The following is a 12,397-nucleotide window of genomic DNA, read 5'->3' as shown; positions in this document are numbered from 1 at the left end:
AATTGTAACCCCTCTGTACAGTATGTTCACAAATAAAATAAAATTAAATTAAAAAAAATGTGGCTCAAGTGGTAGTATCAGCTTTAAGCTAAAAATCTAAGGGACAATTTCCCAGGACCTGAGTTCAAGCCCAGAATATGAACACACACACACAGACACACACACACACACACACATGCACGCGCACGCACGCACACACACAGCCCTTCTTAAAATTCTTATTACAGATGTGGTATAGTATTACTAACTCCACACTAAACAGCAGGCATCTGTGGCTCACACCTGTAACCATATTTACCCAGGAGGCCGAGATTTGAAGGATAGAGTTTCAGATCTAGCCCGGGCAGAAAATCCCTTGATTTTACATCTCCAGTCAGTAAAATACCAGACCAGAGGTTTGGCTCATGTAGATGTCAGCCATGACTGATGCAGCTGAGTAAGAGCACAAGGCCCTGAGTTCAAACAAAGAAAAAAATATTACAAAAAATCACCACATTAACAAACTGAATCCATTTAACTCAGTAATACATTCCCTCATGTAGAATAAAATACAAAACTCCAAAAGTCCCATGAAATCATAATTTCTCCAGTGTAGTTAGGGCCAGGGGACACTAAGGGTATTGCATATACCATCTTGCCTGTATCAATGTACATATTCTCAGAAGAGCTGAAATTCTTACGGTTCTATAAACCTTGCCTAATCTGACTCAATTATTATAACATTTCCTACTATTCTGTGGTTACTCACTCTGACTTCCTTAGTGTTTCTTCACAGTTTGTTTCTGCTTTAGGGCCTTTTACTTATATTTACCTGCTTATAATGCAGAGCTCTACATGTCTTTTCAAATTACATATATTCATACATTCAACTGAGGTTAAGTTTTTAAATTTTTATGTATAGTAGTATCTTTCCCCAGATCGGTATTAAAAAAATGAGCAGTAATTTGTCTGTGAAATACCTATTTGAAGTACACAAATACCTATTTGAAATACACAAAACACACAAATATCTATTTGAAATATACAAATCTAATTATAAATAAATTTACTTTGAGACCATTGAGTATTTTGCAGAGTTTTTATGTAGAATTTTTTAATGAGACAAGCACTCACGGTGGTTCATGCCTGTAATCCTAGCTACTCAAGGGGCTGAGATCTGAGAATCATGGTTCAAAGCCAATCTGGGCAGACAAATCCTTGAGACTCTTATCTTCAACTAACCACAAAAAGCTAGAAATGGAGGTGTGGCTTAAGGGGTAGAGCACCAGCCTTGAGCAAAACAGCTATGTAAGAGTATGAGGCCTTGCATTCAATTCCTAGTACCAATACACACAAAAAAATTTTTAAAATGAGATAGGAATCTATGAAAGCACTTGCTTTGAAATTTTATACATGATCCTGGCTTTGAAAACATTATTGTAGCTTTTTTTCCATTTGTGAGAATGAAGTAAATTTCTAACAGGTCTTCTGATGGAAGAAAAATCAAATACTTGGAATCTAACAGTGGAATAGTGGAGTGGTAATTTCCAGCTTTTTCTAGGAGGAGTTGACATTGGTCATAGTAATATATATTAGCTTGTCGTAATAACAGTTCACTTTGAAAGTTTCTTTGTCCCATCCTCAATATTGTGTTTTATAATTTAGTAGTATTCCATCTTGTCCACTGGAAATACTTCCAAGAACCCCAGAGGATGCCTGAATAACACTAAACCCTATTTATTCTGTTTTTTCCTATACATACTAGTGATAATATTTAATATATAAATTCAGTGTAGTAAGAGGTTAACTATGACTTATTGTAGATTGTAGCAGTTTTTTTCAACATGTAATTCTTTGCCTCTATTAAATCAGCAACTTTCTCTTATTTGGCATACTCAAATTGCCATCATTACGATTCTTGAGCTTGGGGGTCATTAAAGTTTGCTTGAACACAAGTTCTACAGTACCATAATAGGCACAGTCCAATTATTAAGATGGCTACAGAGTGACTAATCAGTGAGTAATAGACCGGTAACATACACAGCATAGATATGCTCAATAAAGGGATGGCTTGCTTTGGGATGGATGGAACTGGTTAATGAAAGATTTCATCATACTACTCAGAATGAAGTACGGTCTACTACTTGTAAATTGTTTATTTTTGGAATTTTCCATTTAGTGTTTTAGACTGCGCTTGTACTTGGGTAACTGAAACTGTAGAAAGTGAACCACTGATATGGGGGGAATATTATACTGATAATAGTTTTCTTACTAGGGAAGATGAGAGGGAAGCATAATGATTTGCTGTAAATGTTTCTGGTTTTCAGATGATACCTCTTTAAGAGAGAAACCTGCTGAAAAAATTAAAGAGAAGAAAGTGGTCAAGCCAGTACGAAAAGTCCAAAAGGTAACACAGTTATCAAGTCCAGAATGCAAAACAGGTTAGTTTTTCAATAGCATGTTCATCCTAAAGTTATATAGTGTTGAAATCAAATTTTTTAAAATTTGTATATCTTTTATTATTTATGCAGGGAATGAGGTGAAACCCAATACATTCATGTGAATCATAGACCTAAATGTAAAAGAATCATAAAGCTAGCTAACTATTCAGGAGGCTGAAATCTGAGGATCATGGTTTCAAGCCAAGCAAGGCATAACTTTTGTCTATTTTCAATTCATAATAGTTTTATTCTTTTACTTTAAAAATTTTTTTTAAATTATCTTTAAGTAGTTGTACAAAGAAGTTCCCATTCTACAAAACAGTATGTGAGTACAAAGTGTCTGACAACATTGGCATCCATCTTTCTTAACCCATCCCTTCTCTCACTTTTTGAAATCGAATTTATAAGGATATAAATATCTGTTATTAAGAATTTTCATTATTTAGCAATATGAAAATCTGATATATATGTCATTATTATGTGTCCTTTAAATTATAATTGACAGGATAATGCATATTTATTTACAGCTGTACAATTTGAAAGGTTTCATATGTGTGTATATCCATAAAATTTTATTCATATGTGTATAATTCTTTTTTTTAATTTAATTTTATTTTATTTGTGAACATACTGTACAGAGGAGTTACAATTACATGGGCAGGATAATGCGTACATTTCTTACCAAGCATTGTAGCCTCCTCCTTTGTTTACCCTTCATATCCCTTCCCAGCCTCCCCCTTCCCCCCCTCATATGTATATAATTCTAAACACTAACTCAAAATCTTTTACTATCATTTTTTGAGGATATAATTTTATTGTTACGATTAAGGTGTTATATACAGAGGTTACTTCATAAGTCAGGTAATGAGTATATTTCTGTTTTGGACAGTGTCATCCCATCCTTCGTTTTCTCCTACTTTCCTCCTCCTCTTCCTGCGTATACACCCTTTAAGCACCCCCCCCCCAAAGAAAGAAAATAAACTCCAAAACAAAAACAAAAAAACCCATGTCTCCATGTCCTGGAATTCTATCATTATTTTTAATAGAAATCAACCAGGTTAAATATCAGTACTTTAAAGTAATGATACGTATGTACATACATACAAACACATCCATACATGGAGAAAAAGCCCTGGCTGTATGTGAGGCACTGTACTATGTACTGTACTAAATTTCAACAATGATCATGAAGATGCACAATTCCTTCTTTTGTAGAGTAGATATAAATTACAATAAAGTGTGATACATGTGGTAAGTGATCACAAGGTCATCAGGGATGTAGAATAAGAATGATGAGCCAGGCCCCAGTGGCTCACGCCTGTAATCCTAGTTCCTCAGAGGCTGAGATATGAGGATCATGGTTCAAGGCCAGCTTGGGCAGGAAAGTTTGTGAGACTCTTATCTGCGATAAACCATCAGAAAACCGGAAGTGGTGCTGTGGCTCAAAGTGGTAGAGTTCTAGCCTTGGGCTGAAGAGCACAGGGACAGTGCCCAAGCCCAGAATTCCAGCCCCATGACTAACCCCCCATCCCCCAAAAAACTTTTTTTTTATAAGAACATGAATAATCTCAGTATTTCAGAATTAACTAGTTCTTTAATCTAAAACTACTATTATTTTCATTTAGTATTTATGTAAAATACTTCTGTCAGGATCATAGTTTCAAGTGAAACCAGAGAACACTGGAACTTGCAAACATTAACTTTAGCTCATGTTTATCCAGTTTTATAGTAGTCTATTTTGTGGATCCAGACAGAAAAATCATTAAATGTGATAAAGCTCTATTAATAGTTTATCTAGTGAAAGTTATCTTCCATTGACTCTATGAGACTTTAGGTAGTCAGAATTTAGAAACAATCACAGAATGTATTGAGAAGCTAACATTTATGAATGGCTACCCAGTGTACTTGTTTGTTTTTGTTTTGCCAGTCCTGGGACTTAAACTCAGGGCCTAGGCACTGTCTCTGAGGTTCTTTTGCTCAAGGCTAGCCACTCTGCCACTTGAGCCACAGAGCTATGTCTGTCTTTTCTGTGGTACCGAGGAATCGAATCCAGGGCTTCATGAATATTAGGCAAGCACTCTACCACTAAGCTACATTCCCAGCCCTTGTTTGTTTTTAACTCAGAAAGTTGAGCTAAAATTGAAAAGACACCTGGCTGGCTTATTCTTCTCTCCCTCCTTCTGTCATTCTCCCTTCTTCTCTCGAACTTCCTTTACTTCTTGTGCAATGACCACTGAACAACACCACTAGCCCCTCCCCCTTTTTTTGCATTGGTTTTTAAAAAAAAAATTTTTTTATTGTTAGTGGGGTGCAGGTGGCTCACACCTGTAATCCTAGTTTCCCAGGAGGCTGAGAACTGAGGATCACAGTTCAAAGCCATCCCGGGTAGGAAAGTCTGTGAAACTCTTATTTCCAATTTATCACCAGAAAATTGGAAGTGGCACTGTGGCCCATAGTGGTAAGAGTGCTAGACTTGAGTGGAAAAACTCAGAGACAGCATCCAGGCTCTTAAGTTCAAGCCTCACAAGCAACAAATATTAAGATGTTGTACAGAGGGGTTACCATTTCATAAGTCAGGTAATTAATACAGTTCTTTTTTTATTCTGTACTAAATACCATGGTTGAATTCAGGGCCCTACTCCTTGAAGTTTTAGAAATAATTATGATTTGGTACTTAATTTTCAAAGTATTTGACATTGAAATGTAGCAAAGCAAGATATAAACAATCTGTTAGGGGCTGGGAAGGTGGCTCAGTGGTAGAGTGCTTGCCTTGCATGCATGAGGCCCTGGGTTCGATTCCTCAGCACCACATAAGCAAAAAAGAAAAAAGCCGGAAGTGGTGCTGTGGCTCAAGTGGTAGAGCGCTAGCCTTGAGCTGAAGAGCTGAGGGACAGCGCCCAGGCCCAGAGTTCAAGCCCCACGACCGGACCCAAATAAACCAAGAAAACCCCCCAACAATCTGTTATCCAATTGTAATGTCTTAGAGTTAAAATATACTTATGTTGTGAACCTTTTGATTTTGATGAGAGGTAAATGTAAATTATTACATCTATATAGCTAAGTCAGTGTACTTCTTAAAGCTAAAATATAAGTTTCAGATTTCAATGCATTATATATATTTTAGGGAATAGTCATCTGATAAGCACCTCTTCTTGGCGAGATGGACAAAAACTAGTAAAGAAGATTCTGGGACCTGCACCGAGAATGGAGCAAAAAGAACGAAGAACAGCATCAAGTGACAGAAGTGGAAGAGAAAAAACGAATAAATCTGGTGGGTGGCTTTAACTAACATTGTTGCAAAAAATATTCAATGACTTCCACATGTAATCCTAGCTACTCAGGAGGCTGATGCGTGCAGGATTGTGGTTTGATGGCAGCCTAGGCCTAAATACCTAGGAGACTCTCTCTCCAAAATAACTGGTAAAGAGTCAGCTAGAGGTGTGGCTAAAATACCAGTCAAGCATGTGGAGTAAGCACAAGACCCTGATTTCACCACACACATGCACATACAACCTTTCTTTCTTTCTTTTTTCCCCCACTCCCATGCCATGTAAGACCTTAGGAAAGTACTAATAAGAATGCTAATAAGACTTTAAGACTTCTCATTCTTTTTTTTCTTTTCTTTTTTGTGGGTCATGGGGCCTAAACTCTGGGCTTGGGTACTGTCCCTCAGCTCTTCAGTTCAAGGCTAGCACTGTACCACTTGAACTGTAGCGCCACTTGTGGCTTTTTCTGCTTATGTGGTGCTGAGGAATGGAACCCAGGGCCTCATGAATACAAGGCAAGCATTCTACCACTGAGCCAGTCCTTTTTTTCCTTTTTTATAATTATAGCTCAAAAAGGAGAAAATTTGCTGTTAAACTTGCCTGGATAATCTCTACATATGGTAATGTTCATCTTTACTAAGAATTCAGTTTTAAATTACATTAATTACTTTAGCTGTCATTGTGACTATCAGTGTATTATTTCAGTCAAATCTGTTTTGGGCTTTAGAATCAAGCCACTTGGTCTCATATACAGGCAAGCATTCAAAAGATTACATATTATTACTGTTACTCATCTTGTTTTTGTTATTCTGTTATAATTTGGACAGTTTAAAAAACAAGCCCTGAAAACAGGTGATTTTTTTTTTCTGGGATATATAATCAAGGATGGCAAAATTTGATGTAAGATCTAGAACTCAAAAAATTTGACCCTGAAATCCATTGCTTTATTCTTTTTTTTTTTCAAGTGTGCTTATGTGTATTTTAACATATATTTTTAAAAGAAGACAAAGGCTTTACACACCCATATGCTTCAAGACGCTAATTTTACAGTTGTCTCTGAGACCCCAAACTACACACTCAGTAGGGGGTAGGGACATCAGAAAAGAAGGACTTTGATTGCACAGTAAGACTCCTGTCCACACTGTCTTATACTTGGAAGACCATCCCTTGACAAAAACTGTTGCAAAGCAGGGGGAGCTAGGCCAAGAGAAAAGATTCCAGGACTGCTGCAGTATTGCTGAGTTTGTGGAACTTTCCTGTACTTGTTACTTTACTCAGAAAGAAATTCCAGACTTAACGAGTTCTGTATGTAGGCCAAAGAGCAGGGAAGAAAAGCTGGGTACACACCTTGTAAGGCTCTTTCCTTAATCTCCTCTACTCCATTCACTCTCAACCAACCTCAACTCAAAGGCTGCACCATCTTTAAGTTATATCTCATTTGCATATGAGCCTTTCCTTTGGTCTCTAGAGGCTCTTACAGTGACCTTTGCCAAGTTCAACCAAGAGTAACCATACCCTTCACTTGCAAGTCACCCTCTGGTGACCACTACAGTTCATGGCACAGCATGAACTGTCGTATTGGTAGCTTTTGTGCTCATAAAGAGCTGGTGAGGTGCTTTGTGTTCCCCACCTTGTGTCCCATCTTGGTCATTGCTTTATTCTTTTTGTAGTACCTTGAGTGCTGCTATTTGACTAACTTATTTTTTTTTCATTAATACTGTGAACTGTGATCTTTTTCAGCTTATTTGCTCATGGCTGGCACACTAGCATTTGGTCCACACCTCCAACCTGTTTTTTTTGCTGGTTAATTCAAGATGGATTCTCACTGACTTTTCTGCTCCAGTTGGCTTCAAACTTAGATCTTTCAGATCTAAGATTACAATCCATGAATGACCCATGGATAAGCCATCCATTTCTAGCACATTAATGCTAGTTTGAGAAATAAACTATAAATACCTATAGGCCAGTTTTTCTTTCTGGGGAAAGGGTTGATCCTTGGGTGTGAACTCAGGGCCTTCATTTGATCAGTTTACTTGCTCTGGTGGCACTCTGCCACTTAAGCCATGCCTCCCTGTTTTTTATTGGTTATTTTGGACATAGGAGAATTGTCTTCTTTTCTGCCTAAACTAGCTTTGAACTGTGAGCTTTCTGGCTTCAGTAGGCATGGGCCACCAAACACTTGTCCAGCTTTTCTTTTGAGAAGCAAAATTTACATTAGCTAATTGTGTTTCTGGAATGGATTCAGTAAGTAATGCAGTCATAATTGCAATAATATACTTTATATTTCTTCTTCTTCATGTTTTTCCATCTTTTTTCAAATAAGCTAACTCATATGCATTATAAATTAAGCCATGTCAACAAATATTGAGATCTTAAAGTGATTGCTTTTATATATGCTGTTTATTATTTATTTATGTATTTAGTGATACTGGGATTTGAACTCAGAGCCTTGTGCTTGCTAACTAAGCAGGTCCTATACTGATTAGTTATAGCTCTAGCCCTTTTTTGGACTGTCTTAATTTTGAGATTGCAAAAAAGATCTCACTTCATACCTGGGTAATGCTTGGACTGTGTTTTACAGATATTATTAAAATATAAATGTGGGCTGGGCACTGGTGGCTCACACCTGTAATCTTAGCATCAGGAGACTGAGATCTAAGGATTTTGGGTTCAAGCCAGCCCAGGCAGCAAAAAGCTGAAAGTGGAGCTGTGGTTCAAGTGATAGAGAGCCAGCTTCAGAAAAGCTAAGGGACAACATCCATGCCCTGAGTTCATGGCCCAGTAACAGCAACACAAAAAACTAACAACTTTTTTTCAATATGTTTTGGTTCTAACTAATATGCCTTTGCTTAAAAATTACTGATTTCTAAGCAACATTTTTTTATTTTTATTTATTTATTTATTATTATTATTTTTTGTCTGTCGTGGGGCTTGAACTCTGGGCCTGGGCGCTGTCCCTCAGCTCTTCAGCTCAAGGCGAGCGCTCTACCACTTGAGCTACAGCGCCACTTCCGGTTTTCTGGTGATTTATTGGAGATAGGAGTCTCACAGTCTCTCCTGCCCGGGCTGGCTTTGAACCACGATCCTCAGATCTCAGCCTCCTGAGTAGCTAGGATTACAGGCGTGAGCCACCAGCGCCCGGTGCAACATTTTTTTAAAAAGGGAAATATGCATGTGAGATAGAAATAATAATGTTAAATATTCATATCAATCATAAAATCTCTTTTTTACAGAAATATTAAAAGGAACATTAAAAGAAATCCAAGGAAATAAGGCTTTTTCAAAGTACTGAAATTCTTTTACTGCTAAAAAAGGGAATTTTCCTTCCTTTTATAGCATTCTTTAGACTAGGATATGTGAATTTGGGTTTAAGATCAATTTAATTTTCTTTCTTTTACATATTACATGCTTTTATTACAATTTAATTTTCTTTCTTAATTTTCCCTTACTTCATTTTTATACTTTATATGCTTTTATTATAAAACATCTGAACAAAAGAAAGAAATTCTTCCTTTGGTATTTGCTAAGTTTTTTATTATTAAAATAAATCTTAAGAGTGAATGTAGAATTTTCATGTGTCACCAACAATTCATGCATTCCAGGGGCTCATATTGGAAGAGCAGAATCCGATCCTAGGTTGGATGTTTCACAGAGACATCTTCCTCGCAGTTCAGAACGTTCAAGAAGTAGAACTAGGTCTGAAAATAATATAAAGAAATCTGCACCGTCTCTTCTAGACAATAAGCAAGAGGATAATGTTGCCTTAAACAAGGACTTTTTACCTGTTGAAATTCGTGGAATTCTTGATGACCTGCAGCTGGATTCCACAGCTCAGGCTGTGAGGCAAGAGACTGGAGAGATACAGAATCCGAAGTCATCCACATCTGTACCAGCTTCTCGGAGTCATAGCCTAGTGAAAAGAAAACCTGACAGAATAACAGCTAATGAAGATCCCCCTGTCATTTCCAAAAAGCGCCACTATGACACAGATGAAGTACGACAATACATTGTTAGACAACAGGAGGAAAGGAAAAGGAAACAAAATGAAGAGAAGAAGGCTCAAAAGGAGGCTACTGAACAGAAAAACAAACGTTTACAAGAGCTCTACCGGAAACAGAAAGAAGCCTTTACTAAAGCAAAAAATGTGCCTCCATCTGATCCATCAACAGCTAGGCGACTTCAGGAAACGTACTCCAAATTGCTAATAGAAAAGACTTTGCTGGAAGAGCCAGCCCATCAACATGTTACACAGGAAGCACAGGTAATAGTAGCAGAAACACAAAGGTCAGAAAAAAGTTATTTCCTATACAATGTTATTTAAAAATTACCCACCATCCTATTATTCAGGTAAATGCTCACATAATATTTTTAACAGTCATGGTCTTTTATGAAATGTATTACATATGAAGAAAAATTTGGACAATATGATGGGAAAAAAAGAGATCAGGAATAGCATTGATTGCTACTGATGTTCTTTGTCATTGCTATTATATTCCTGCTTAGTTGTCATTATAGTACTGAGTAAATACTTAGCCTATAATACATAAGCTAGATTACGTTAATGAAATATTTAGTTTGGTATATTTTTCAAAATTAGAAAACATTTTAATTTGATGTGCTAATGTTTTTAGGAGAATAACTGAATATGCATTGAGGTATTGCACACTGTTTTAAAGGCTTTGTTTAATATGATTAAGCTTTAGTAAATCATAACCCTGCAAAGGTTAGGTAAACTACATTTTTTACTTATTTTGAAAAAACAGGGTAAAAAGGATATTACTTCATCCTAATTATGCAGTTAGGATTAAATGTCCTATTTGGATTTTAGATGATGTTTGCTGTTAATTATAATAGTTGTTTTTAAGACAAACTGAATTTGATTGTTTTATTATGTGGAAAAATCCTCTGGTTTATCGATTCATTAAAGTTAAGATCATTCTGAAAACTGAAATGACTTATGAGTTCCTTATGTGCTACTTGAAGAGATCTTCGTGATGAGATGGCTTTTTCTTCTAGGCAAGACCAGGATATCAGCCATCTGGGGAATCTGATAAAGAAAACAAAGTACAGGAACGTCCCCCAAGTGCATCTTCCAGTAGTGACATGTCTCTGTCAGAACCACCACAGCCTCTTGCAAGGTAAAAAAGAGAATGAAAGATAATTAAGATTCTATCATTTAATTAAATTTATTGTAGTCTTATGTTAATTTACCCTATGCCTTACTTAAGTTTTCTTTTCTTTTTTTTTTTTTTTTTGTCGGTCGTGGGGCTTGAACTCTGGGCCTGGGCACTGTCCCTCAGCTCTTCAGCTCAAAGGCGAGTGCTCTACCACTTGAGCTACAGCGCCACTTCCGGTTTTCTGGTGGTTTATTGGAGATAGGAGTCTCACGGTCTCTCCTGCCCGGGCTGGCTTTGAACCCTGATCCTCAGATCTCAGCCTCCTGAGTAGCTAGGATTACAGGTGTGAGCCACCAGTGCCCGGCCTTACTTAGGTTTTCAAATGTTAGCTGTGATTGATTGACTGATTGATTGTGTTGGTGATTGAATTTAGGACCTTGCATATGCTAAACAAATGCTTTTCCAAACTGTATCCTCAGCCCTTTAAGTTATGTTCCTCTTATAATTAAGTTTCCTTTACTATTATATTTCTCACTAGCTGTCATGTAATATAAACTAGAATACATTAATGAAAAACTTAATTTTATGTATTTATCAGAACTAGAAAATATTCTATTTTGGTGTGTTTTAGGAATAAGAACTGAATGTATACCAGGTATTACACACAATTTTAAAAGCTTCAGTGCAGGGTATAATCCATTGTCAGTGTCAGTTCCTTCTTTAGTTGGAAACACTATTGTCTTCTCTGAACCAAACACATCATGAAATTTTGTTAGGTGGATATATCACACAGCATAAAGTTGCATGGTTACACATTATACTTTGAAGAGAAAGATTTTGAAACTCTTAAGAATGCACAAATAGAAATCAAATCATTTTACAGTTTGTGGTTAATGCACACCATCCTCTTTTCTCTCACCCAGAAAATAAGATTGATAATATAGCTAATATTTATTGAACATTTCTTAGGTTTCAAGTATTTTGGGCTAGGGCTCAAACTCAGAGCCTCATGGATGGTAGCCATTTAAGAGATCTACCGAGTCAGATATTTAGTACAGACATAATTGTCTTTTCTGTTTCATAGAAGAGATGACTGAGACTTAGAATTGAATGTGTCTTCTCAAAGTCAAAACATTAGTGGTGGAGATAGTTTTGAACTTGGGCAATGTGACTCCAGAAGCTAATGCTTTTAACCATTCTATGCATTTCATTCTAATAAGTTAAATGTTTCAAATGATTTGTTTACTGTTACAAATAAATTTGTAAATTTCAATCAAACACAAACTTTTTAAAAGTTGTAAATACTTTCTGGGTAGGGAATTCTCTTCATTTTATTATTGCTGTCAACCTACCTTATTGGATTCATGTCTCTAATTTTTACCTTTCTCTGAGATGTTTTATAATTCTAAACAAGTTACCCAGTATTAGAAGCACTCCAAACAGAAATCTTTTGTCAGATTCTAGTACTTGTTTCTCCCAACTTTCCCTCCTTCCTTTTAAATTTGTTGGTGTGTGTGTGTGTGTGTGTGTGTGTGTGTGTGTGTGTGTGTGTGTGTGTGTGTGTGTGTGTGTGTGTGTGTGTGTGTGTGTGTGT

At 36.5% G+C, this 12,397-nt stretch overlaps 1 protein-coding gene across 1 annotated transcript in view; it reads left to right on the top strand.

The window, feature by feature from the left end:
- Positions 1-12,397, top strand: part of Cep350 (centrosomal protein 350kDa) — a 141,579-nt gene that overhangs the window by 37,743 nt on the left and 91,439 nt on the right. The window contains exons 8-11 of the mRNA XM_013015515.1: positions 2,307-2,420; positions 5,545-5,691; positions 9,289-9,947; positions 10,703-10,824. Coding sequence (XP_012870969.1) covers positions 2,307-2,420; positions 5,545-5,691; positions 9,289-9,947; positions 10,703-10,824 — 1,042 coding nt within the window. The remainder of the gene's footprint in view (positions 1-2,306; positions 2,421-5,544; positions 5,692-9,288; positions 9,948-10,702; positions 10,825-12,397) is intronic.

Source organism: Dipodomys ordii, unplaced genomic scaffold (assembly GCF_000151885.1).
Source record: "Dipodomys ordii isolate 6190 unplaced genomic scaffold, Dord_2.0 Scaffold27, whole genome shotgun sequence".
Lineage (NCBI taxonomy): Eukaryota > Metazoa > Chordata > Mammalia > Rodentia > Heteromyidae > Dipodomys > Dipodomys ordii.
The sequence above is the reverse complement of the archived record's forward strand: the minus strand, read 5'-3'. Positions and strand labels throughout refer to the sequence as shown.